Below are 25,758 nucleotides of genomic sequence, written 5' to 3' on the forward strand. Positions count from 1 at the left end.
GAACCATTTACTTCATGTTTGTATTTCGTAACTGAACGACGGCGTCGAACTACGAGTGCGAACTGCATTACATTTTTTCAATAAAATACATTAGATCTATTACGTAAGTACCAATTAAATATATAACAAATCAGTAAATAATAATAATAGCTCATTGATCTGATGTGAGCCGTAAGGAATTTATTATTTTTAATAATAACATAAAACATTAATGTAATTTTTGGAGTCAACTGGTCGACAATTAGTATTCATTTAGAACCATGTTTACCTACGTAATATTTATTTTCTGTCCAGAGATAAGCAGAGTGATATGGACGACTGTTGTCATAATGTCATATTTCTATAATTTAAACCTATTTTTACGTTTTAACACGAAGTTGACAACATATTATTAAACTGCTATCGAAATAATATTAATTGTCAACGTGTACTGAGAATAATTATTGATATAGGTATGACTATCGGAGCTACGAGGCATACTTCAATATTCGTTTAACCTATATTATATACTGAACTTTTATATACAAAATCATATTATTTTTTCTTTAAAAATCTATTTGTACCCTGTGTCTCTGTAATGTGTATCGGTTCATAAATGTCTCTGATATAAAATGCATAGGTATTGCATAGAATCGTCTTGCAAATCGTCGAATACAATGATTTTTTTTTTTAATAACCTTTTGTTTAAAATTAGTTAATATAGAATACCTATTTATTTTTAAATACAAGGGTCTCTCATTTGTGATAGGTGTGAATACAGATTTGACAAAACCTAACATTTAATAATTATTTAATAAATACTATCAAATTTATTTTTTTATTTTTTTTAAAGGTGTATATATGCATCTATTTATTGTTTGGTAATTAGAATTGGAATAAATATGTCTTCCAATAAAAAAATAAAACAAAGTTCATTGAAATCATTTATAATTGCACCAGTCGCGTGTCCATCAGATCAACCAGTCGAATCTCCAACATTACAAATTCTTGAACCACATACAACAAAAAAACGTTCTTTATCGCCCAATATTGATGAATCAAATACATTTTCTGATAAAAGAGTAGATGAGAATATTAATATGTATGATATAGGCATGTATACGAATCGTTTGTTGAAGCCACACGAAATTGAAGAAATTCTTCAGCAAATCTGGAAACCCGAAAACAATTTTCAATTTCCAGTAACTGTGAGTTGTAAAAAAAATTTAAGATTTCAATTTTCATGGTTGTCTAAATTTACTTGGCTAGCGTATTCCTTAAAGTTTGATGGAGCGTTTTGTAAATTTTGTGTGGCATTTGCTAATAACGAAGCAGGAACCAATTCCCAACCACTTGGTGCTTTAGTCAAAAAACCATTTCGTAATTGGAAACACGCAACTGAAACTTTTAGAAACCATTCCAGTTTACAATATCATTTAAAATGTTTATCAGACACTGATAATTACCTTAATATAAAAAAAAATCCGTCATTATCTATTGAAAACCAATTGGATTCTAGTCATGCAAAACAAGTAATGGAAAATAGAAAAAGCATTATTCCAATAATAGAAGCTATACTTTTATGCGGACAGCAAAACTTGTCAATCAGAGGCCATCGTGATTCTGGTAAAATTAAAGTAGAAAATTCGGAACCCAGAGAAAATGATGGAAATTTTCGTAATATTTTAAAGTATCGAGCACTTGGTGATGCCAATTTAAAAAAATTCCTTAAAAGTCCAGGTCGTATTAAATACATTAGTCCCACTAGTCAAAATGCCATAATTGATGCTTGTAATTCTGTTTTAATTTCTAAGATTGTTAATAGAGTAAATAAAGCAAAATGCTTTACTGTCCTTGTGGACGAAACGGCTGACATAGCTGGAATTGAACAAGTTTCCATTTGTGCGCGCTATGTAAATCGTGAAACATGTACATTGCATGAAGATTTTTTACAGTTTGTTCCGACAGCTGATTTGACTGGCAAAGGATTAGCTACCTTAATACTGGACAACTTAAAACATTTTGGAATCGAAACTCAGTATCTACGTGGGCAAGGTTTTGATGGAGCAGCTGCAATGTCGGGTAAATATAATGGTGTTCAATATCATATAAAACAAGCTCATCCACTAGCCGTTTATATTCATTGTTCTGCCCATTCTCTCAACCTTGCTGTCTCTTCATCATGTGGTATTCAAAATATACGAAATTGTTTAGGAATTGTTGGAAAACTTCGGGATTTTTTTATATTTCCAAAACGTAAAGCTGTGCTTTCACTAGCTATTGAACAATCGGAAAATGTGTTATCAAAAAGATCATTAAAAAGAAGTTGTGAAACTCGGTGGATAGAGAGATATCATTCAATAAATGATTTTTTGGAACTATTCGAAAGCGTTGTAGAAGCTCTTGATATAATTTCTGAATGGAATGATACATCTGACACCTCTCATAAGGCACAAAGTTTAAGAAGTTCGATTTTACAATCAGAATTTATTATAGCATTGCATGTAACATCAAAAGTATTTGGATTTGGGCTACCACTGTCGAAACAATTTCAAAAGATCAATATTGATCTGAAGATGGCCATGAGTTTGGCTCAAGATACATCGGACGAACTAAATGCATTTAGGGAAAACGCTGATAGTGAGTTTCATGAAATTTTTATAAAAGCAAAAAATATTGCCAACAAATTTGAATCACCTTTAAAGATACCAAGAATATCTAATGTTCAAAAAAATAGAATGAATATTAAAACTGACGACCCCGAAAAGTACTATCGCATATCCATATTTATTCCATATATTGACTCATTTATTAATCAGCTCAAAACTAGATTTATTGACCATAAAACTATTTTAAATGGCTTTCAATCACTTTTTGACACAAAAGGAAGTGAAGATGATTTTATAAAATTAATTGATACATACAAAGAAGAATTCAATTCACCTACATCAGTTGTACTTGGAGAGTTCAAGTTATGGCAAAGAAAATTAAGTAACATGAGCGACAAGCCAAATAATGCAATTGATGCATTGAATATATGCAATAAAGACATGTATCCTGGTATATTCAATTTGCTTCAAATTCTAGCAACACTCCCTGTATCGACTGCGTCAAATGAAAGAACATTTTCGAAATTAAAGTTAATAAAAACGTACTTACGTAATACTATTTCTGAAGTAAGTGTTAATATTTTATTCAGTAAAATATTATTTTTTTATTTGTGTAAGATTTATGTTTTTTTTTTTCTGGAATAGACTTAATGAATTGGCTATGATGTCCATTTATAGAAAAGATTCTCTCTTACCAAAAGACATTTTAGATGAACTTAGTAAAAAAAAAGACGCTTAGATTTTGTACTTTAAAATTATAAAATATAATAAAAAAACTATTTTTTATTCTTATAATCTATTAAAAACTATTTCTTTATATCAGTACCTACCTATCTATATTATGTTGGAATTATTGGACCCCCCCCAGAAAAAAATTGAAAATACGCCACTGCTAACAGTCAACACTCAACAATACGTGGACTTGGAAAACACAATATTTCGTTAATCGTTTGATAATGATTTATATATATAGTAATTATTGCACATTTCTACCCATGATAGCTGAACACATTAAGGCCACACACGGTCCGGTCGGCCTGTCAGTTATGCCTGCACAGGCCGCCGGAGACCGGTCGGCCGTTTGATTTGTGGGTTCCTGTCGCCTGAACAGTTATATCTGTGCAGGCCGCCGGAGAAAATATGAAAACTCGTTCGTATATCCGGCCGACTCCGGGACTGCGCAGGCGTATCGAAACGTGTATGGGTTCCGGCCGTCCGGCCAAATTGCCAGACGGTTTAATTTTATTTCACAGTCCACGTGTTTGTACTACACTGCATATTGCACTGCTCAGCACTTTTGTGAAGTCTTGTCATTAAAAAAATGCCTCGAGAGAAAGAATCTCAGTGACCAGTGTATTGAAGATTTTATTAATATTTATCGAAGCGAACATTGTTTGTGGAAAATAAAATCTAGAGAATACCATGATAAATGCAAAAGGGACGCTGCCTACAAACTTTTAGTTGAAAAGCTAAAAGAAATTGACTCTTCTGCGACGAAGTCAGTGGCAGTAAAAAAAATAAATAACTTGAGAAGCAGCTACCGGAAAGAGTTAAAAAGGAATCAACTAGGACAGGATCAGGAGCAGACGATGTATACCAGCCGAAATTATGGTACTTCAATATATTAAGTTTTCTTGACGACCAAGACACACCACGTAATTCGCGTTCAAATATTGAAAGTGATGACGAGAATAGTGTCTCTGAAGTAAGTTTAATTGAAATAAAATGAACTAAGTTAAATTCAATATTTACTTGATAGTTGACAGGGGCGTAATTACTGAGGGGGGGGGGGGGAAATCTCCAATATGTTTTCTTCCTATTTTTCCTCAGTTTATTCTTCCGAGGTGATTCCATGTGACTTTCAAAATCCAGACATTTACTCTTTTGATCTGCCAAACAATGTCTCTTTAAGCGTAGATGATGTGTTCCAAAAATTATCTGAACTACATTGTAACAAATCGTTCGGTCCAGATGGCCTACCTGGTGTATTTCTTTTCAAGCTAAAATCCGTTATATCTTATCCCCTGTGGATCCTTCTTAGGCGATCACTTGTTGAAGGCATCTTTCCACACATTGTTAAACTGGGATCAATTACACCAATTTTGAAGTCCGGATGCCCAACCGATGTCTCCAACTATAGACCCTTCTCAATTTTATCGCATATTGTCAAAATGTTTGAGTCATTGGCCCAAAAGGATATTCTTAGATCTAAATCTTTCAATAATATTATTATGGAAGAGCAACATGGTTTCCGTCCTGGTTGTTCTACTATCACTAACAGCCTAATTTTTCATAATTATGTTTTCAACGCTTTCCAACATCATTCACAGGTAGACGTTGTTTACACGGATTTTAATAAAGCCTTTGATACCGTGAACCATGCTGTCTTAGTGAAAATCCTAAAAGATTGTGGCACTGGTGAGCCGCTTTTGTCTTGGCTTAAATCCTACCTAGTTAACAGATATCAATGGGTTAAGCTACCCAACGTTTAATCGAACGTGCTCTTTGCCCCCTCTGGTGTTCCCCAAGGTGGACATCTGTCCCCTTTGCTTTTTTCTATCTTCATCAACAGTCTGAGATCATTGTCAAGTTTTATGTTTCACGGACGACATCAAGCTTTTTATGCAAATAAACTGCATTGAAGACAGTCTTTAACTAAAAAGTGATTTAGGTAGATTTGTTGCTCTTTTTGTTAAATTAGGTTTGTCACTGAATCTAGGTAAATGTAAAGTCATGACGTTTACTAGAANTAACAGCCTAATTTTTCATAATTATGTTTTCAACGCTTTCCAACATCATTCACAGGTGGACGTTATTTACACGGATTTTAATAAGGCCTTTGATACCGTGAACCATGCTGTCTTAGTGAAAATCTTAAAGGATTTTGGCACTGGTGAGCCGCTTTCGTCTTGGCTTAAATCCTACCTAGTTAACAGATATCAATGGGTTAAACTACCCAACGTTAAATATAATGTGCTCTTTGCCCCCTCTGGTGTTCCCCAAGGTATCTTCATCAACAGCCTTAGTAAAACACTAAATCATTGTCAAGTGATATGTTTCGCGGACGGTATCAAGCTTTTTAAGCAAATAAACTGGATTGAAGACAGTCTTAAACTAAAAAGTGATTTAGGTAGATTTGTTGCTCTTTTTGTTAAATTAGGGTTATCACTGAATCTAGGTAAATGTAAAGTCATGACGTTTACTAGAACCCGCTCTCCGTTAAAGTTCTCCTACCATATTCAGGATTCAATAATTTCTCGCTGTGATGGATTTACGATGGATCTTGGGTTCAAACTCTCCAGTAACCTTGACCCGGACCTTCACATAGAAATGGCTTGTTGCAAAGCTCTGAGAATGTTGGGTATAATAATGAGGTTGTCAAAAGACCTTAACCTAACTTCGTCGTTGAAAGTTCTAAACTGTTCGTTAGTCCGCCAAATTATTGAATATGGTGCCCTTATTTGGGATCCCCACACTAACCTTTCATGTGGGGAGATTGATTTCCTCATAACTGTATCTTTTTTTTAATGAATGGTGTCACTAATGAAAGAAGTTGGAAGTACGTTTCTTCGTCCATTCGCAAGTAATTATGCCAGTCTTTCGGAAACAACTTGAATTCGGTCAACAGATTAATGTGAAAATATTCGTTTCTTTTTTATAACCAATTTTTACACCACAGTCTACGTTAACGTTTTTTAATTTTAATATTTTTCATGGCAATCAACAGCCCTAAAATAGCAAGCGCGTCTTCGTTGGTATCCATGTCTCTACAATAAAAAACTTGTCGTGGCCGGACAGATTTACCGGAACGTATGGGAGCGCTGATGTCAGTCCGGCCGACCGGTCTCCGGCGGCCTGTGCAGGCATAACTGACCGGACCGTTACCCAGAATACGATAAATGTAATAATAATAATGTCTGTCAAAAGGTTTCTATTTTCGTCGACGACAAGCTGCTTTTATATGACTTGTTAGATACAAGGATTGTCGCATAGTCTCTAAATACCTAAGATCAGCTTTATGTAAAAAAACTTCTAATTTTGTAACTGACACAAAAAATCTCAGTGGGGGCAATGGCTCCCATTGCCCCCCCCTTCTGGGCGTCTCTGAAAACCAGATAAACTATGTACCTACTACTTAATAGCAGACTCAAGAACGGAGTTCGGAGTATAAAGACTTTACGAAGGAGCTGATTTGGATTCGGCCACCTAGTTGTTGGTATTTAGATGAGAGTAACATTTAAAAAACTTAATAAACGACTTGTGGTAAATACAGGACGGTTTGATATTGACAAACCGGAAGACCAATCAACAAACAATTAATTTAGTAACAAAATTAAGGTCATTTTACAAGGAGGGGAAGTAGTAGCCGACGAAGATGTGGATAGGAGCTGGGAGCAAATAAGAAGAGCCGTTAATAGTGTAGCGACAACGATATTAGGAAAGAAAACTTTAAAAACCAAACCTTGGTTTTACAGAATCCGTGAAGAAGCTATCGAGAGAAGAAGAATGGCAAGAAGGAATTGGCTACATCAGCGTTTCCCAAAACCCTGGGTTTCCAAATTTTTTAAATTGATATTTCTATATTGTATAATAATTATGTGAAGTCCAACTAGCATTATAGAATGCATGGCATCGATTTTACATTGGGCATCAATATATTTTTAGTAATCTTTATATTATTTTATTACGACTATGGAATATTTGTTATCTTATCGGTAAGAATGAAAAAATTGATTATAGTACAAATATTATTTATTTATGACATACTTGATTTTTTTTAGCAGGGGGTCTGGTACCCAATAGAGATTAGATGTATGGGTTGCCATTGCAAAAAGTTTGGGAAACACTGCTCTAAATGACACAAATAATGAAACTTTATTTGGCTGGTACAAAACTCGTCAAAAAGAAGTGAGCAACATACTGAGGTGTGAGAAAAGGAAATACCTCCTGGATATGATGGAAAAAGAAGAGATCGACTATAAATCGCATAAGACCAGAGACATGTACAAACGGATTAATCACCTTGCAGGAAGGAATAAAAAGAAAGAAAGATTTTAAAAAAATGATGACGTGTGGCTAAAAACTTCGGTCCTCATCGAGGAGATGGAGTGAGTACTTTGATTTGCTATTAAATTGTGACGAACCGGACGAAGTCTTCGGTTTTGACCTAGAAACTTGGAATAAACAAGATTTCCCAGAACCAGCATTGGAAGAGATAAAACTTCAGGAAAATTGGCTTAAGAATCACAAGTCAACAGGTGAAATTCAAGACATGGTGGAGAGGAACTGCTGATTAAGCTATAGAACTGATATGCCAGATCTAGAAATCTAAAAAAATACCAGAGGAATGGAAAAACAGCTATGATATGCCCAATCCATAAGAAAGGAAGTATTCAAGGCCTGTAATAATTATCGAGACATAGCTCTACTAAATGTGAAATATATGAAGTATTCTCTAACTACATGCTATCTAACTAATAATAATAATAATAATAATAATAATAACTTTATTGCAACCATAACATCTTTACATATTAAAACAAAATAATAAATATAGGTAGGTATGTATACGTAAAAATATAAATTAATAAAATATAAATTATATGAAAATTGACAATGTTGCAGCACTCCCAAAAAGCAAGCTTGTGCTGGGAGAGCCAGTTCTTAAAAGAATTTCAGTTATAATAAATATATTTATAGATTACATAAAATAACAGTAAAAAGAGACTTAATAAGACTTATAACAAATATATAAAGATCATAAAATAGAATTATAACAATATAATAAAGAGGCAATAACATAAATTTAAATATAATCTAAATCTAATTTTTTTATACATTTTTTAAAAGAAGTAAGATCCTTAAAATTATTTATATTAATATTAAATAAAATACATAACTGTAAACCAATATAAAATGTACTTTTTTGACCAAAAACTTTAGTACAATTTGGTAAACATATACCTATTAATATTTTGTTTAAATCTAGTTTTATATTCGTGATCAAATATTGATATTAAATGTTTGTGTTTATAAAGATCAATCAAAACAGAGAAATTATAAATAAAATTGAAGTTTTTTAAATTTAGAGACTCATATAAAATGATAGTGCTAGTTTGAACGGGTAAATTAAATAAAAATTTAATAAGACAATTTATAGTAACTTTTAATCTGAATAAATGTATATTATAGGTTCCTCCCCAAATCGATAAACCATATGAATAGAAAGATTGTACTAAGGTTAAATAAATAATTCTTTTATAATAATTATTAAATATATATCTAGTATCTTTGAATATGTAGAAGAATTTACGTAAATTGTTATTCATAAAATTTATATGCCTATCCCATTTTAGCATATAATCAAGAATTAATCCCAGATACTTAATTTCTAATACATTTTCAAGATTAATACAATTACAACTACAGGTTGAAGTGAAATTAGGTATACAGTTTAATGAATGAACTATTAAATTATTATTTGTACAATTATTGGATGAAAAAAGTTCAAAATTAATAAATTTAGATTTTGTTAAATTCAATTTTAATTTATTCTTACAAAACCACCCATAAACGGTATTTAAAATATAATTAGCTTCATAATAAAGATTATTTACTGTTGGATTAGACACTAAAATGGCAGTGTCATCAGCAAAACTAAATAATTCAATATTAATATTTGTTTTTATATTCAAAAGATCATTAATAAAAATTATAAACAATAATGGTCCTAACACAGTACCTTGAGGAACCCCACAAGAAATGTCTAAAGATTCACTAAAAAAATCATCAATTTTAACTCTTTGGGTTCGTCCACTTAAAAAGGATTTAAAAAGGTTATTTGCAACTCCTCTTATACCAGCCTTATCTAATTTCTCAAGTAATATATCATGGTTTACACAATCAAAAGCTTTATGAACATCTAGGAAAATACCTAATACTTTATAGTTTTTATCAATATTTTTCCGTATAAAACTATCAACCTCAAATAGCGCGTCATTTGTCGACATCCCGGTTCGGAAACCAAATTGTTTTTTGGAAAAATAAGATTTTGTATTTAGGAAGTTTACTATTCTGACTTTGATACATTTTTCAAATATTTTGGATAAAGTTAGAGATAAAGAGATCGGTCGATAATTTCCACATAATAATTTATCACCAGATTTAAATAGAGGTATAACTGTACATTTTTTGAAGTTTGAAGGATATTTACCAGTTAATAATGATTTATTAAAGATAATTGCTAACGGTAAGGAGATAGATTTACGTACATTTTTAAGTAAATAATTTGTCACACCGTTCTCATAAAAAGAAGTATGATTCTTAATTTTTGAAAGGAGTGCTTCAATTTCATTAGCGTCTATTTGTTTCAAAAAAATACTGTCTTCAATAATATTATTATTAAATAAGAATTTATCAGAATTATTATAGTGTTCAATTCCTAAATTTGAAGCCACATTTACAAAAAAACTATTAAGTTCATTGCAAATATCAACTTTAGATTCAATAACAATACCATCTTTATTGATTATCCTATTAATTTTACTCGTATTTTGATATGGTTTACCTGTGACCTCGTTAATAATGTTCCAAACCTGTTTCGTATTTGATTGTGCGCGATGTAGTTTATTTTGATAATATAGTTGTTTAGACTTTCTGATTAATAAATTTAACGTATTTCGATAAGAAATGTAATATTGTCTAAAATTTGAGTCAAAAGGCCTAGTTCTTAATTTAGCGTATAATTTTTGTCTATTTCTGATAGAGGTTATAATACCAGTTGTAATCCATTCTTTAATTTTAAACATTTTTTTAGATTTATACTTAATATTAGAATACGTAGAACAATTTATAAATTCATTAAGTTTGGAATTAAAAACTTCGATCATAATATCAACATTATCATAGTCCAAGCATGAATACCAATTTTCTGTTTTAATTAATAAGTCTAAATGACTAGTATTTATCATATCAGATTTTAAGGTATATGAGGGAATATTTTCATTTGTGTATAAATCCGATAACATTAAGATAGTCGCATAATGATCAGTAATATCACATCTTAGTATATATGAATTAACTTTATTAATTTTAATGTTTTTGATAAAAATATGATCAATGCAAGATCCCGAAAAATTTGTAACTCTCGTAAAATTATTAATACAAGGTAGGTATCCATTTCTAGCCATAATATTTAAATAATTATTGCTTTTATTTGAATTTTTTAAGATATTTATATTAATATCACCACAAAAAATACTTAAAAATGAATTATTTATTTGAGATAAAAATAAGTCTAAAGCAATAATAAAATTATCAAGATCGTCATTTGGAGATCTATATATACAAATTAATGAAAATATTAAGTCATCGACTTTAATTATAAGCTGCATAGAATTACAATTTAATAAAACTTGTTTATCGATTTGTACTATATTTAGAGAATCTTTAATAAAGATAGTAACACCATCACTTTTATTCAAAGTTCCTACAGAGTTGATGGTTTTATAACCATTTAAATTAAAATCAAAATCATTAATGAGCCATGTTTCACATAAAACAATAATACTAAAAAAATATTTTACTGTACTAAGCAATGCTGTAAGATCATTTATATGAGCATTTATAATACTGATATTTAATTGAAAAATAGATAGATTATTATTAGGAATTAAAATGTCAGCTATAGAATCAATATAGGAGCAATTTACATTATTAACATTTAGATAATCATCAAAATTAAACATATTATTCATAATTTAAATACTAGTTAAAAATACATTTACATACATACTAATTATAAGTTTTGAATGTCTTGAGATGATTTAATTTTAGTTATTTTGGATTTTTCATCTTTTCTCACGAGAATATCCGCATTTGATAACCAGACGAATTTATATTGTTTATCTTTCGCAGCAGATCTTGTTTGAGCAAAAAGAGCTCGCTTTGATTTGGTAAGACATTCATTAACGAAAACCTTTTCTACCGGCCATTTATTATAAATTTTATCAGTTGTTAATTTCATAGATTTTACATTTCGGATTAAATTTTTTCTCATATCAAGAGTATCTAATTTTGCCAGTATAATATTTTGCTTATAGTTAAAAAAGTTAATTCTATTAGCTTCAAGTACCTTCAACTCCGTGTTTGTTTTTTTCCCAATTTCTTCAACAATCAAAACACAATTTTCATTGGTTGTTTTAGGAATACCTGATATTTCCACAGTAATTCCTAAATTATGCTGTTCAATTTCATCTACTTTATATTTCAAAACCGCAACTTCATCAGATAATCGTTTATTTTCCGTGATAATTTTCTCATTGACAATCTTAATATTTTTTAATTCACTAACTAAATAATCAATTTTATTACTAAAATCATCGAATTTTGAACTCATAAAAGATACGGATTTAGTTAACTCCTCAATATTTTTTTCCATTGAACTTATTAAACTTAATTCAACACCAGATGTTTGTGATTTTGGCGATTTAGTAGTCTGGCATTCAGAACAGGTAAATCTTGCTTTAGTATTGTTAGACATTTTTTTATAATTTTGCTCAGAATAGCCAGTACAATAAAAGTGAAGAACTTTTTTGCAAGTAGAACACTCGAGTAAATCATCCTTATGAGTTGATGTCTCGAGACATTTAGCACACGTAAAATGCATTGTAAGTGAAACGTAAAAACCGAATTATAAGATAACTAAACAGAGATAACGGAGCACTAACGTTACAAAACTAAAGACGACTAGCTCTGGTGAAATCCAGATAAGAACTGATGATAACTAATGATATAAAAATGTTTTCGAGAGGAAGACGAAGACGATCCTGATCAAAATAATATATTATTCAAGAACAAGATGTCAACACCTACAGAAGTTATCTGAAGAACCTTTGATTAATAAATCATACTTATTAGATGGACAATATTGTTTACTGTTGTTAAAAAGGATTTATCACAATTGACTGCACAATGTAAAAATTGTTCCAAAATCATTCAAAAACAAAAGCTTCTTAAGTCACATAAAAGTAACTACCTAATAATGAAGTTTATTAAGTATTCAATGTACAATTATGTATTATTTTAATTATAAATGCAATTAGTACCTATGCCAAACAGAAATAAATATTTGTGATATGAAATTTTTTGCGCAGACATAAGTAATTGATTTCGAAAGTTAAAAAGGCTCGACAAAATGCAAAGAAATCGATGGTAACATCTATAACGCATGCAGAATTACAGAGACAACTACTAAATTATCAAAACCACAGATAAATTGAATAATTAAATTTAGTCATTACTTATTATAAATTAAAACAATTTCCAAACATTTATATATGATACAAGTTTTGCTTTTAATTTTTAATTTTGAGAACCTAATCAGAGAATTATTTTTTTATAGCATACATGATAAATTCTTAATTTGCTTAGTAAAAATTTTACTGGACAGGTAAGTTATATCAAAATAGTTGTGACAATTTCATTTTCTTAATCAGCGGGACTGAAACTGTCCATTTGTGTTCAAATATAATACATATATATTAATATACCTGTATATAGTGTCAATGATTTAAGGACATTTTTGCAATTAAAAGTTAAAAATAATATCTATTCAAAAATTAAAAAAATATTTTACGTATTGAATTTTGTAAACATGATGATAAAAACTTGAGAAGTATTTTCCTAACTATTTTTAAGACAAATACAGTTATATTTAGGTGTGCATATTGATGATTGTCTAAAATGGAATGTACATATTAATAAGTTATCGCTTAATTCAATTAAAATTGTTTGTGTATTTAAAAATCTTAAAAATATTTTGAACAGTAGTAAACTGAAATATGTGGTATACAAGGCTCTATTGATCTAATACAATCTCTAGTTACATATGGAATTACTAATTACCTTTCTGTATCAAATACATGTCAATGAACAGCACACAAAAGTTGATAAGCTCCTAATGACGATTCTCGGTCTTGCCATGTAGAAATAATCGATAATCCATCAACAACTGCATCAAATAATTCCATAAAAGTAATTATGGAGTCATGCCGATCGACCCATCTTGTTGGACAAAGTAATTTTAGTTTAGTAATCTGTGATTCATCACATACATATATTATTGGATCTAACATTACGTTTTATCGTTTAGGGTATTTAAAAAACACATATACTTTTTGTATGGTAATAGTACAGTTTCGTATAGATTGAATGTTACATGTGTCGGATATTGCTAGATTTAAACAATGTGAGTTGCAATGAATGTAGTGAGCAAGTGGATATTTTTTGGTAACGTGGGATGGTACACCGTTAGAGCATCCACTCATGGTAGCTGCACCATCAAAACCTTGGCCTCTTAAGTATTTCAAATTAATACCAAGTTTATCAAGGGTATTTAAGAGTGTGTTTGCTAAGCCCATGCATGTTACATCAGTAACAGAAACAAACATTAAGAAATCTTCTCTCATTTTCATTGAAGAAAATTCAAAATAACGTACACACAGAGAAAATTGCTCAATTCTCGATATATTGGTAGTTTCATCTGCTAATACAGTAAAACATTTAGCAGCAATAAATTTTGAAATAATTTGTTTTAATATTACATTTGAACAAGAAGTTAAAATTTGGTTTTGAATATCACCACTTCTATAACTTGCATTTCCCTGAGCAGTTTTTAAACGTTCAGCTATATTTATATCACCAGACATAACTTTAAATCGCAAGAGTGATCTAAAACTTCCATCATTTTCAACAGGAGGATTGTCACAGTTGATTGGACCCGAGTCTCGATGACCACTCAAGGTAGACCTTGACGGCAACAAAACATAACAGTTTCAATAATTGGTTTTAATTTGGCACGATAGTGTTCTATCTCAAATTTCAATTTTTTATCCAGCTGTATTTCAATAGAATCAGTAGTTTTATTAGACACTGACATTAAACAATCAAAATTGAATAATGTCATTACTCATTTTATGGTATTTATTGTTATCGTGTTTATTAAATTCTTCTATTGTATTTTTCCAATTAGAAAACGGTGTTAAAACAAATTTTCCCAACTTTTGGCTACCTTAACCACCTTCATGTTCATTGTTCATTAAAAATTACACAATATTTACATAATGCGCCATCAAACATTTTTGAGTATGCAATCCAAGACCATTTGTAAAGAGCCAATATTGTGTTGGAATTTTAAACTTCTTTTATTGTTTGTTGGATATTTATAATTTTGTTCAGGAATCCACAATGATTGTAGTATTTCAATTCATTTTATGGATTCAATCTAAAATAATAAACAAACTTATTAATAATTAAATATTTAAAATGTATAAATATTAAGTGTAATTATTCTACATTTCTAAATGCAACTATATAGTACATAAATAAACAAAACTATACCCTAATTTTGTATAATATATAATATAGGTAGTATTCAGTACCTAGTAGTTCATTATTATCATTGTATTCAAAATTGCATATTAATTTAAATAAATCAAATAATATTGTGCAAGAATTTAATATTTAACTACTTAAATACTACCCTTTGAGAACAATTAACAAATAAACCAATTTCATTTGGTGACTTTGCTGTTTTCTATTCATCCACATTTACTGTTGATACAGGTGTGGACTAAAAATATAAAGTAATTAAATATTTTAAACTATGACAGAACATTATGTTATAAAATACTTACATCTAATGATTCAGGAACATTTTTTTTTTTAAACTGTAAAATAGTTTTTGATTATCTTTGTTCTTGCTTGAATGCTTTTCTCCTCAGATTATTCATAGTGAATACTGAATAGTGATTAGTGGCCTTAGTAACAAATGCTTCGCTATTGCGAAATTTCTCAGATATTAATTTAATATTTATTTTCTGGATGTTATATAATTATTTTTATTTTAAACCACTTTTAGTCACGTAAAGGTAGCCATATGAATATTTAACGTCACCATCGAGAATTCTTTATAATGTTTAAAAAAATTATATCGCTTACGATATGAAAAAGACTGCCGGCAACGTGGTAAACCTGACCCTGTACTTTAAAGTTAGCTTTACTTTCGTCTTGGCATTTTCGAAAATGAGAGTAATACGTTAGTAATAACCTTTAATCAAATGTACAATCAATTACGCCTTCTGGCCTTCAAATGATTAAACCAAACAACAATCAACAATTAATAAATAACAATCAAAATCGTCGCCAGACAACACGAGAGCACAATACCTGCCGCATAAAATGTACGTATAGACGAAGAGCTCACAACACGAATTCAACGTCATTTTCATTAAAAGTTTTGATATTCTTATTTATTTCACTAAGCATTTCTATATTTGAATCTTGAAGTCTGGTGGTGTTATGTTGGTGCGTAAGGGTGCAGTGCTTAATTACACCCCACTTAAATTGCACTCAAATTACGTTATGACCATTAGATTTGTGATTTAAACCAAATGATAATACATTTTATCAACATAAATTATTTGCATAGACAGACCAAAATAGTTGGTGCTATCGTGAAACCAGACCAAGTTAAATTTAAAAAAAAGTGCTCGTAACTTACGTCATTTTTATTAAGATCAAACCCGGAACTAAAATAAAGTAATTAACGTGTAGATCAAGAATATAAAACGACAGACTGAATATTTTGGTGTTTTATACTTACCAGAACGCATTAAAATACCTATAATATAATCATAGGTACAATGTTATTGGTATTATATTATTATTACTCTCAACTTCGTCAAACAAATAAACGATAACTATATTAGTATGTATTTGGAATTCGGGAATGACAATTAGTTTATCTCTGTAAATATTTGTAAACATGTAATTTCAAGGTATTAATAGTACCATATTAGTTCGATAATATTTATATAACCAAACGTTCCGTGCTTATCAAAACAAATGGGTTCATTGATTGACGACAATATTTCAGTTGTGCAGTACCTACTGTTGTGCAGCAGTGCAGCGTGTAATATTTATCACTGTGTGCTGTGCGTTTAAACTAAATTTATAATGTCAATACAAAAAACGTGTTTAATTTGTTCAAATGGTGAAGAAGTGGAGAAAGTGGTTTTGTTTAACGATAATTCAAAAGAAAAATTTAATTCTTCATTGAAAATCCGACAAAAAAATAGTTTTAAATATTGTGACATTTTTGTACCGGAAGTTTTTAATTCGCATGATGGCTATCATATAAAATGTTACAGAAAATTTACTGCATTGCCCTCAATATTACAAAATCAATTACCTAATGCTTCAACATCATCGAGCCCTGTATGTGAAATAAATACTCGATCAAATCAATCAACAAAATTAATTGAAGGTAATGCGTCTATTTTTAAATCTGTATGTATATTTTGTGAAAAAACCCGTAAAAAACATAATGGAAAGGCTCAAAGCTTACATGTGTGTGAAACTAAAAATTTTGAATTAAGTATAAAACATTATATGAATGAAATGAACGATGTCAGTATGCAAACAAAACTTTCTAACATAGATTTTGTAGCCAAAGAAGTTAAATATCATAATATTTGTCGAGTAGCTTACCAAAATAAATACAATCAATTTCATGACTCTAAAAAATGCAGACCATCTTAATTTCCAAAAATCCCCTTGGCATATAAACCGTAATTTCCATAATATTGCGTATTTGTCTATTTGTGATGTAATTGAACAATCCATAATAAAATTTAAAAAAATTATTTTATTAAATGTTTTACATAACGAATATTTAAACTTATTATGTGAAATCAGTGATGGCTTGTTTGTAGACTCATCTTATACTTCACAACACCTCGAAGATAAATTAAAAAGAACATTTGAAAATAAAGTTAAGTTTGAAGTATTAAATAATAAAAAAATTATACTTCATATCGACGTTCCATTATCCAACGTGTCATTAAGTGATTTAAAAAATAATTCTGAATTATTGAATGTCGCTCAAATATTACGCCGGGAAATTTTAAACATTAAAAAGGAAAATCTGCCAGAAAATGTGAGCACTGAAGATTTAATTAAAGGAGAATGTTCGTTACCTGATAAATTAATTAATTTTATAACACATTTGGTGGGAGGCCCTGATATAAGACGTAGAAACAGTGATGAAACTCGCCGTAAAGTTGAATCACTGGCAAGTATATGCTGTGACTAATGGACGAGTTAAACCGTCAAAGCAAATAACACTTGGAATAACCTTAAAAAGTTTAACAAGTAGTAGAAAAGTAATTGATATTCTTAATAGATACAATCAATGTACCAGTTATAATGTTATTGAGGAACTAGAAACCGAACTCACATACTCATCAATAAATCAGTTAGGACTATGCCCGCCAGGTGTATTACTTTCCCCAAAATTATCCACTGGTGTTGCATTTGATAACTTTGATAGATTTGTTGAAACATCGAATGGGAAAAATACACTCCATGACACAGTAGGGATTCTTTATCAAAATGAGCCCGAAGAAAATTCTTATGAAACAATTTTTCAACAATTACCGTTGCCATCTATTCAAAATACATCCGATATAATAACTGATATAAATAGTATGAATATAGAAAAAAAAAATAAAAAAAAAAGAAGAACGTTTGAGGCTATAACACCAGAAGTAACACCTTATAGGAAAAAACCAAAAATGATTGGGACATTGGTGAATAATGATAATGAATTACGACAAATAGTACCAAATACGCTTAAAATATGTAAAGAACGAGATTTGTTGTGGGTTTTGTCACATGCTTTAAAAATTAAAAATACTCCCATGTGGACTGGATATAATAGTTTAACAACGACTAACCATGGTAGTAAACAAAAAATATTCTATTTAACTCCAATTAATATGTCTCCTACAAATACTACAGTAATTTACGAAACAATGGTACAAGCGCAAAAGATTGCCAATGAATGCAATCAAAATTTTATGTCAGTTACATATGACTTAGCTATAGCCAAAGTCGCATTACAAATTCAAACGACAGAGCAACCTAAATTTGATAACCTATTTATTAATTTAGGAGCTTTCCATATTATGATGTCCTATTTTAAAACAATTGGAAAATTTATCGATGAGTGTGGTATAACATATATAATGGTTGAAAGTGAACTATTAGCAAGTGGGTCAGTCAACGGTTTTATAACAGGAAAACATTTTAATCGATGTAAACGACTTTATCCAGTTATTGCACTTGGTTTGCAAATATTGCATTTTGAATTATTTCTTGAAAAAGAATGTATTGACGTTTCCGAAGACATATTATTGGAACTAGAGGCATTGTTGACAAAAAGTACGAATTATAATTTAGATCTTACTGAAAATGAAAATTAAAAAAAACTTATTAATTTATACTCAAAATTCCAAGAGGATTCTCTGTCTGGATTACATGGTAAAACTGCTCAATATTATATGAATTTTATACAACTGGTTGACTTCTATTTGTTACTGTCTAAAAGTATACGAGTAGGAGATTTTAAATTATTCTGTTATATATTGCCGAAAATGACAAATTTATTTTTTATCTTTAACCAGCCCAATTATGCTCGATGGATGGTCAAATATCATGATAATATTTTAAAGCTAGATGAAACTCATCCCGATTTGAAAATTGATTTTGAAAGTGGTTCTTTTGGAATAAAACGAACTTCAAAAAGCTTTTCACGACAACCAATAGATCTCACATTAGAACAAACAATTAATGCAGACGCATCTAAGAGACTTACGGGAGTTATTCATTTTACCAATTCGATATCGGCCCGTCAGCGTTGGGCTAAAAGTCATAGTTTAAGATCAACAATTATTTCCCATGTATTGGAAAATATTGGCTTAAAAAGTAGACAAGATATATCCAATGAATTAGAAAAAAGTAAAATAGAAAAGGCATCTTCAGCTGTTCAAAAATTTGTTGTGATCATTAAAAACTATATTAACCCTTTTGATCAAACTATTGACCCGAATGTTTTGTTTAACATTTTAACTGGAAAAGGAGCTTCCACAGAAACTACTAATTTTTTACTCAATGTTCAAATTAAAGGTAATGAGTTGCGTGAAAAATTTATTTCAAATTGTGCAATTGATTCAAGTCGATTTGAAAAACCAATAGAAAAACAAAAAATACTAAATTTTTCACAAGAAAACATTAAAAAAAAAATTAGCACTACTGTTGGGAAAGTACAGGAAATAAGAATGCAAAGGAATTTGTTTGGAAGAATGCTTGGAATTTCACTAGAAAAACAAATAGACGTATTAGAAACTTTAAAATATCCATTGACACCTATTCCGACCTCTATGTGTCATTTAGATGGAACCATGTACAAAACTGATAAGTCAGCATTAATGAAAATTTTAGAACAAAAAATTAGTCAACCAAATGTACCACCTGAATACCCAGATGTAGTCATAATAGACGGATTTTTTTTACTACATCTAATGAGAGAGTTTCCAAAAACTTTTGGTAGTATTTCTACGATGTTTTTAAAAAATATTACACGATATAAAGCCAATAGAATAGATATTGTTTTCGATCAATATTTTTCCCCTTCGATTAAAGATAGTGAACACAAAAAAAGATCTCCATCTATTCAAAACAATTCCAAATATGTTATATCTGGACCCGATCAAACTAGACCTGCTGATTTTATAAAAGAGTTGAGAAATGGCCATTTTAAAGAAGCATTTGTCGATTTTTTAATTGAACATTGGATTCAATTACCTGTTTTCATTGGAAATAAAATAATAAATTTAAGCCATAAAAGCTGTAACTATACATTCATAGTGCATAATGGTAATGTCTTAAGAAGCATAAATGAATTATTATCATGTAACCACGAAGAAGCAGACACGAAAATTATTTATCATTTATATCATATATCAAAAGAACCGAAAAAAAACAAGTAGTAATAAGGTGTAATGATACGGATGTTTTAATAATTATCTTGGGTAACATGTATAAATTTATCAACTCTGTCAATGTTTGGCTTGAAGTGGGTCTCATTTCAACAAATAATTTGCGTTACATTGATGTTTCAAAATTGTTCTTAAGTCTTGGTATTGAACTTTCTGCATCACTATTAGCTTTTCATGCATTGACAGGCTGTGATTTTACTCCAGCATTTTATAGAAAAGGAAAGCAGAAACCATTCAAAATATTAGAAAAAAATTCAAGTTTTCAAAAGTCATTAAGTGATTTAGGAAAATCAGAAAAAATATCCTCAGAAACATTTTCTGAAGTAGAAAAATTTGTATGTCAAATATATGGAATAAAAAATGTAGTCACTGTTAATGAAGCAAGGTTTGAAATATTTTGTAACGCATATAAACCTAAAAAAGACAAAGAAACATTTAAAGCTAAATTAAAAAATTGTGATTCGTCAAATATTCCACCATGCCACCAAGAATTACAACAACAAATTCTTCGAGTTAATTATATATGCAGTATATGGAGAAATGCTATTTCTAAAACTCCAACTACCTTCATCCCTGTGGATAATGGTTGGATTGAAGAAGACAATTCGTACATTCCACTGTGGTTCAAGGGACCGCAATACCCAGCATTTGTTGAAGATGTCGTTATAAGAAATAGTTTCGAAGAAGAAAACATTAGTGATAACGGTGAGTACAATACATTCAGATCACCATAATAAAAAAAAACTATACCTAGTTAATTTTACAAAATTCATAATTTTTTTTTCAGAAAATGAAGCAAGTGATACTAGTGGTGACGAATCTGATTAATAATTGGCAACAAAATCACATCTAAAAACACAAGGATTAATGATGTAAATTAAAATAATTTTTAACACTTTCTTTTATATATTCGAATACAAAATATAATTTTTAGTTAATATGTATTAAAATATGTTATTTTATATTTATACATATACCTACCTAATGTTTAAATAATATTTTAATGCGTTCTGGTAAGTATAAAACACCAAAATATTCAGTCTGTCGTTTTATATTCTTGATCTACACGTTAATTACTTTATTTTAGTTCCGGGTTTGATCTTAATAAAAATGACGTAAGTTACGAGCACTTTTTTTTAAATTTAACTTGGTCTGGTTTCACGATAGCACCAACTATTTTGGTCTGTCTATGCAAATAATTTATGTTGATAAAATGTATTATCATTTGGTTTAAATCACAAATCTAATGGTCATAACGTAAATTGAGTGCAATTTAAGTGGGGTGTAATTAAGCACTGCACCCTAACGCACCAACATAACACCACCAGACTTCAAGATTCAAATATAGAAATGCTTAGTGAAATAAATAAGAATATCAAAACTTTTAATGAAAATGACGTTGAATTCGTGTTGTGAGCTCTTAGTCTAGTACATAATATAGGTATACAATTTACAAATTTATTTTAATTAATAATGACTAATTACTTATTAACTTCATCGGACTAAATGTATGCCCTAAACCTTTTCTGTGATGTCCTCTTTAATTTAAAAAAACTGCACGACCATCCAATAAGACAATAAGTAGTTTCGGATTTTAGCCCGAACAAAAAAAAAGCGACTTCATTTTATATAGTATATATGTATAATATATATATATGTACATAGATATAGATATTTTATTATTATTATCGTACCCCGCGCTAGGTAAATACTCTATATGAATAATATTCTTTATTTTTATTTTGACTGTGGATAAGCCGATAGTGGCTATAAGTGCAACTCAACCATCTTAGCAAGCAATTTGTGAAAATTCGATTAGTTATTAGTAGAGGTGGGATTTGTATGTAAATACATATTTTTAGTGAAACATGATAAATTAATTATTGAAAATGATAAATTCGTTTCACGTGATTTGCAATAAAAGACATATTTTATTTTACATATTTTTAAATATTTCGTCATAAATACATATTTTTACATACTTAGTAAAATTTTCGTTTTTATTTACATACTTCGTAAATTTTGACAATTTCAGTGGTTTAATAATATTTTACATTTAGCAGCATCAATTTCCAAGGGAAAAGAAATTTTTGAGAGACCTAATATAAAGTCTGCTCTATCATATATTGTGTCTAATTCTAGTTTTTTGGGTGAATCAATTTCAAAATTAGAAAACACCAAGATTCCGTTGAGTGAAAGCATACAAATTATTGATTTATCAATTTCAAAAATTAATGAATCAGAGGGCCCAACAGCAGAATTATTAAAGAATGAAATGAACGTCGCTTTAAACAAAAATTCGGGACTGAAGAACATTAAATGTATAAGAAACATTCTTTGTGGTATTGCGGATGACATTTTATTTTGAAAATTTAAAACAATATATGGTTTGTCATTATTTCCCTTACAATTGATTAAACATCAATTTATTGTATTTCAATTATGATCAAAAATTATTTGGAATTGTATTTTTATTTAAAATTTTAACATAGGTATTTTTAAAATTTTTCTTAGTACATCATTTTTATTTTATATTACATATTTTGGCAATTTTAATTACATATATATGTACATATTTTTGGTTTTTTATTACATATAAATCTTAGCCCTAGTTATTAGTTATTTTTCACCAATAACTAATGTATCACCATTAATATTAAATACTAATAATAGATAATCAGATAAAATTAATTTTTTTTGCTAAAATAATTATAATAATTGTTTACTATTTCACGTCGATACCGACCTGCTTTCCCTCGAAAGAATTGATGTTGGTTTAGTTTTTTACAATCAAGAAATCGATGAGCAAGACATGATAATAGTTATTGTTTACCTAGACATAAAACTTGTGTAGCTCATTCGTTGAACTTAATTGCTACTACAGACATTTCCAAAATTTCAGATGAAACCTTTATCAGTTTATCTATAAAAACTTCTAACAAACTACAAGCGTTCTGGAACTTATTAAGTAGGAGTATCATGGCATCTGACATCTGATAAAGTAGTAGAGCATTGCAACTGTAAATTTCCTATTCCTGTTGTGACAAAGTGGAACTCAAAATATGATGCTATTAAAAACATTTTGGAACATAAGAAAAAATTAGTGACATTATTTGATATTTTTAAGTTGAATAACTTTGGGTTTTTCTGAGCAAGGAGCAAGGAGAACATTAAAAAGAGCTGGGGCGGGACCGAACAGGGACGGTCGCAAAGCAGTAATGATATAACACCTGCTGGAGAACCTTAGATCCTCCAAAACGGCCCTTAAGACAGAGATAGTGAAGAGCAAAGAACGCTTGTGGAAATAGTTATTTGAAACAGTGAATAACGGTGCATGGGGTAAACCATATAAGCTGGTATTGAGAAAATTACAAGGCCCACCACCAACGGTGTACATAGATCCCATGATGCTAAAAGAGATCGTGTCAACGCTCTTTCCAACCAGGGAACCACCCAACTAGAGAGACCATAACAGCAGCGCTATCCCTATTCCTTTCTTCACGCACAACGAGTTCAGCGAAACGTTCAATCGAATTTCTCCTAGGAGAAAAGCACCTGGCCCGGACGGATTTACCTACTATATACTCTCAGTAGCCCATGGGGTAGAACCTACCCACTTTAGGGAAATGTTCAACAAATGCATGCGAGATTGCGACTTTCCCACAAAATAGAAAATTTCTTGCTACTCCCCGAGAGGCAGAAACCAGCAAATGAGCCGTCATCGTACAGGCATTGAGACCTGCTGAATGATGTAGGAAAACTGTATGAGATTCTCCTAGTGCAGAGGCTCGAACTGCATTTGAGAAAGATACAAGGCCTAGCTGAAGAACAATATGGTTTCCCGAAAGAACACTCAATGGAGGATGCAGTCAGCACATTGGTAGCGACGGCAAACGCGGCACTAGAAAAATACGAACTCTGCGTCGCCGTTAGCTTAGACATTAGAAACGCATTGAACTCTATTGGCTGGGAACACATAAAGCCAGAGCTGCAGAGCTGTGAAGTCCCAGAATATATGCAGCAAATATTTCAATTATACTTCAAAAAGAGATCAGCAATGATGGCACACTCCCACTCCGTCACCGGTCAGCTAAACGTGAACATCATCTGCGGCGTGCTCCATGGTTCAGTAGTCGGCCCAACGTTGTGGAACGTAACGAATGATAGAGTCCTAAGAGATCAGTGCTCAGTCAGAATCGACAAAGATTATAGGTTTTGCTGACGATACGCTTGTCATGGCATGGGGAATAACAACGAAAGATGTGGAAACGCGCATAAATGATGCGCTTGAAGTGGTCACCGAAGAAATACGAAAACTCGGACTCTCACGAGCTACGGAGAAGTCCGAAGCTATATTCATCTAAAGGTAGCACTAAAGAAGGAAGTCTTCTTTTCGACTGAACGGCACGGACATACACACAACCAAGACGATTAAGTACCTCGGACTAACAATCGACGAGAAACTGTTGTTCAGAGAGCATGTTCAAAGAGCGGCAGCTAAAGGACTGTGGTAGTCAACGTCATTCAAGAGACTGATGCCAGATATGGGTGGACCCACGGGGGGGAGATGGGGTGCCAGTTAAAATCACGAAAAAAAACAGCGAAAATAAAAATCGCGAACGGTTTTAAAACAATAATAGCGAAAATTAAAATATGCTTTTATATATATATTTTTTATATAATAAAACGCTAATAACGCGTATAAGATCCGCGCGGGGCGCTAACGGCACTCCGCGTTTCTTCCATGACGACCAATAACAATACGAGCGCTTTCAGACGAGACACTTTGTGGCTGGACACGACTACACGAGTGTCTCAAAAGAATCGAGCGGCTATAAATATGCTGTTATAAATAGAAACGTTCACACGAGACACGGACACAGACTTCGTGTCCCGCCACTGAATCGGCGTGTCGCGTCCCCTCTAGTCGCCGGACACAGTGTCTGTGTCTCGGCCACAGATAACAAATATATTTCAATCAGTACGTTCAGACGAGACACGTACGAGAGCTTCCCAGCAGCAGATTTTTGGCATCCTTATCACGCGCGCAGCGCCCCTAGTGATTTGTTCCACAATTTGACTTCTGTGATCATCGTAGTGATAAGCGATAACAAATAAATGATAATTCCCGGTTTTTTTTAATTTTTGTCATTACCAGCCAGTCATTGATACTTGACGCTTGTTAGTTATTAGTTTGTACTTGGTACTTTGATAGTCATTTTTGTAAATTGTCAACCGGTATTTATTGACTTATTGTCGCATTATAAAAC

The 25,758-nt window shown here is 30.7% G+C and overlaps 3 protein-coding genes across 3 annotated transcripts; 1 reads left to right on the forward strand and 2 right to left on the reverse strand.

Annotated features, from left to right (window-relative positions):
* Positions 1-881: 881 nt before the first annotated feature.
* LOC111041331 (zinc finger MYM-type protein 1-like) lies at positions 882-3,327 on the forward strand. The gene is made up of 2 exons (XM_022325556.1): positions 882-3,118; positions 3,234-3,327. Exons 1-2 carry the CDS (start codon positions 882-884, stop codon positions 3,325-3,327), a joined length of 2,331 nt encoding a protein of 776 aa, XP_022181248.1.
* Positions 3,328-11,385: 8,058 nt separating this feature from the next.
* Positions 11,386-12,255, reverse strand: LOC111041332. The gene has a single exon (XM_022325557.1). It carries the CDS (start codon positions 12,253-12,255, stop codon positions 11,386-11,388), a length of 870 nt encoding a protein of 289 aa, XP_022181249.1.
* Positions 12,256-13,513: 1,258 nt separating this feature from the next.
* LOC111041333 (52 kDa repressor of the inhibitor of the protein kinase-like) lies at positions 13,514-16,154 on the reverse strand. Its single transcript, XM_022325558.1, has 4 exons — positions 16,150-16,154; positions 14,230-14,396; positions 13,763-14,133; positions 13,514-13,684 (listed from the first exon to the last, which is right to left on the reverse strand). The coding sequence occupies exons 1-4, from the start codon at positions 16,152-16,154 to the stop codon at positions 13,514-13,516; spliced, it is 714 nt and encodes a 237-aa protein (XP_022181250.1).
* Positions 16,155-25,758: the final 9,604 nt, after the last annotated feature.

This window comes from Myzus persicae, unplaced genomic scaffold, assembly GCF_001856785.1.
Source record: "Myzus persicae strain clone G006 unplaced genomic scaffold, MPER_G0061.0, whole genome shotgun sequence".
NCBI lineage: Eukaryota > Metazoa > Arthropoda > Insecta > Hemiptera > Aphididae > Myzus > Myzus persicae.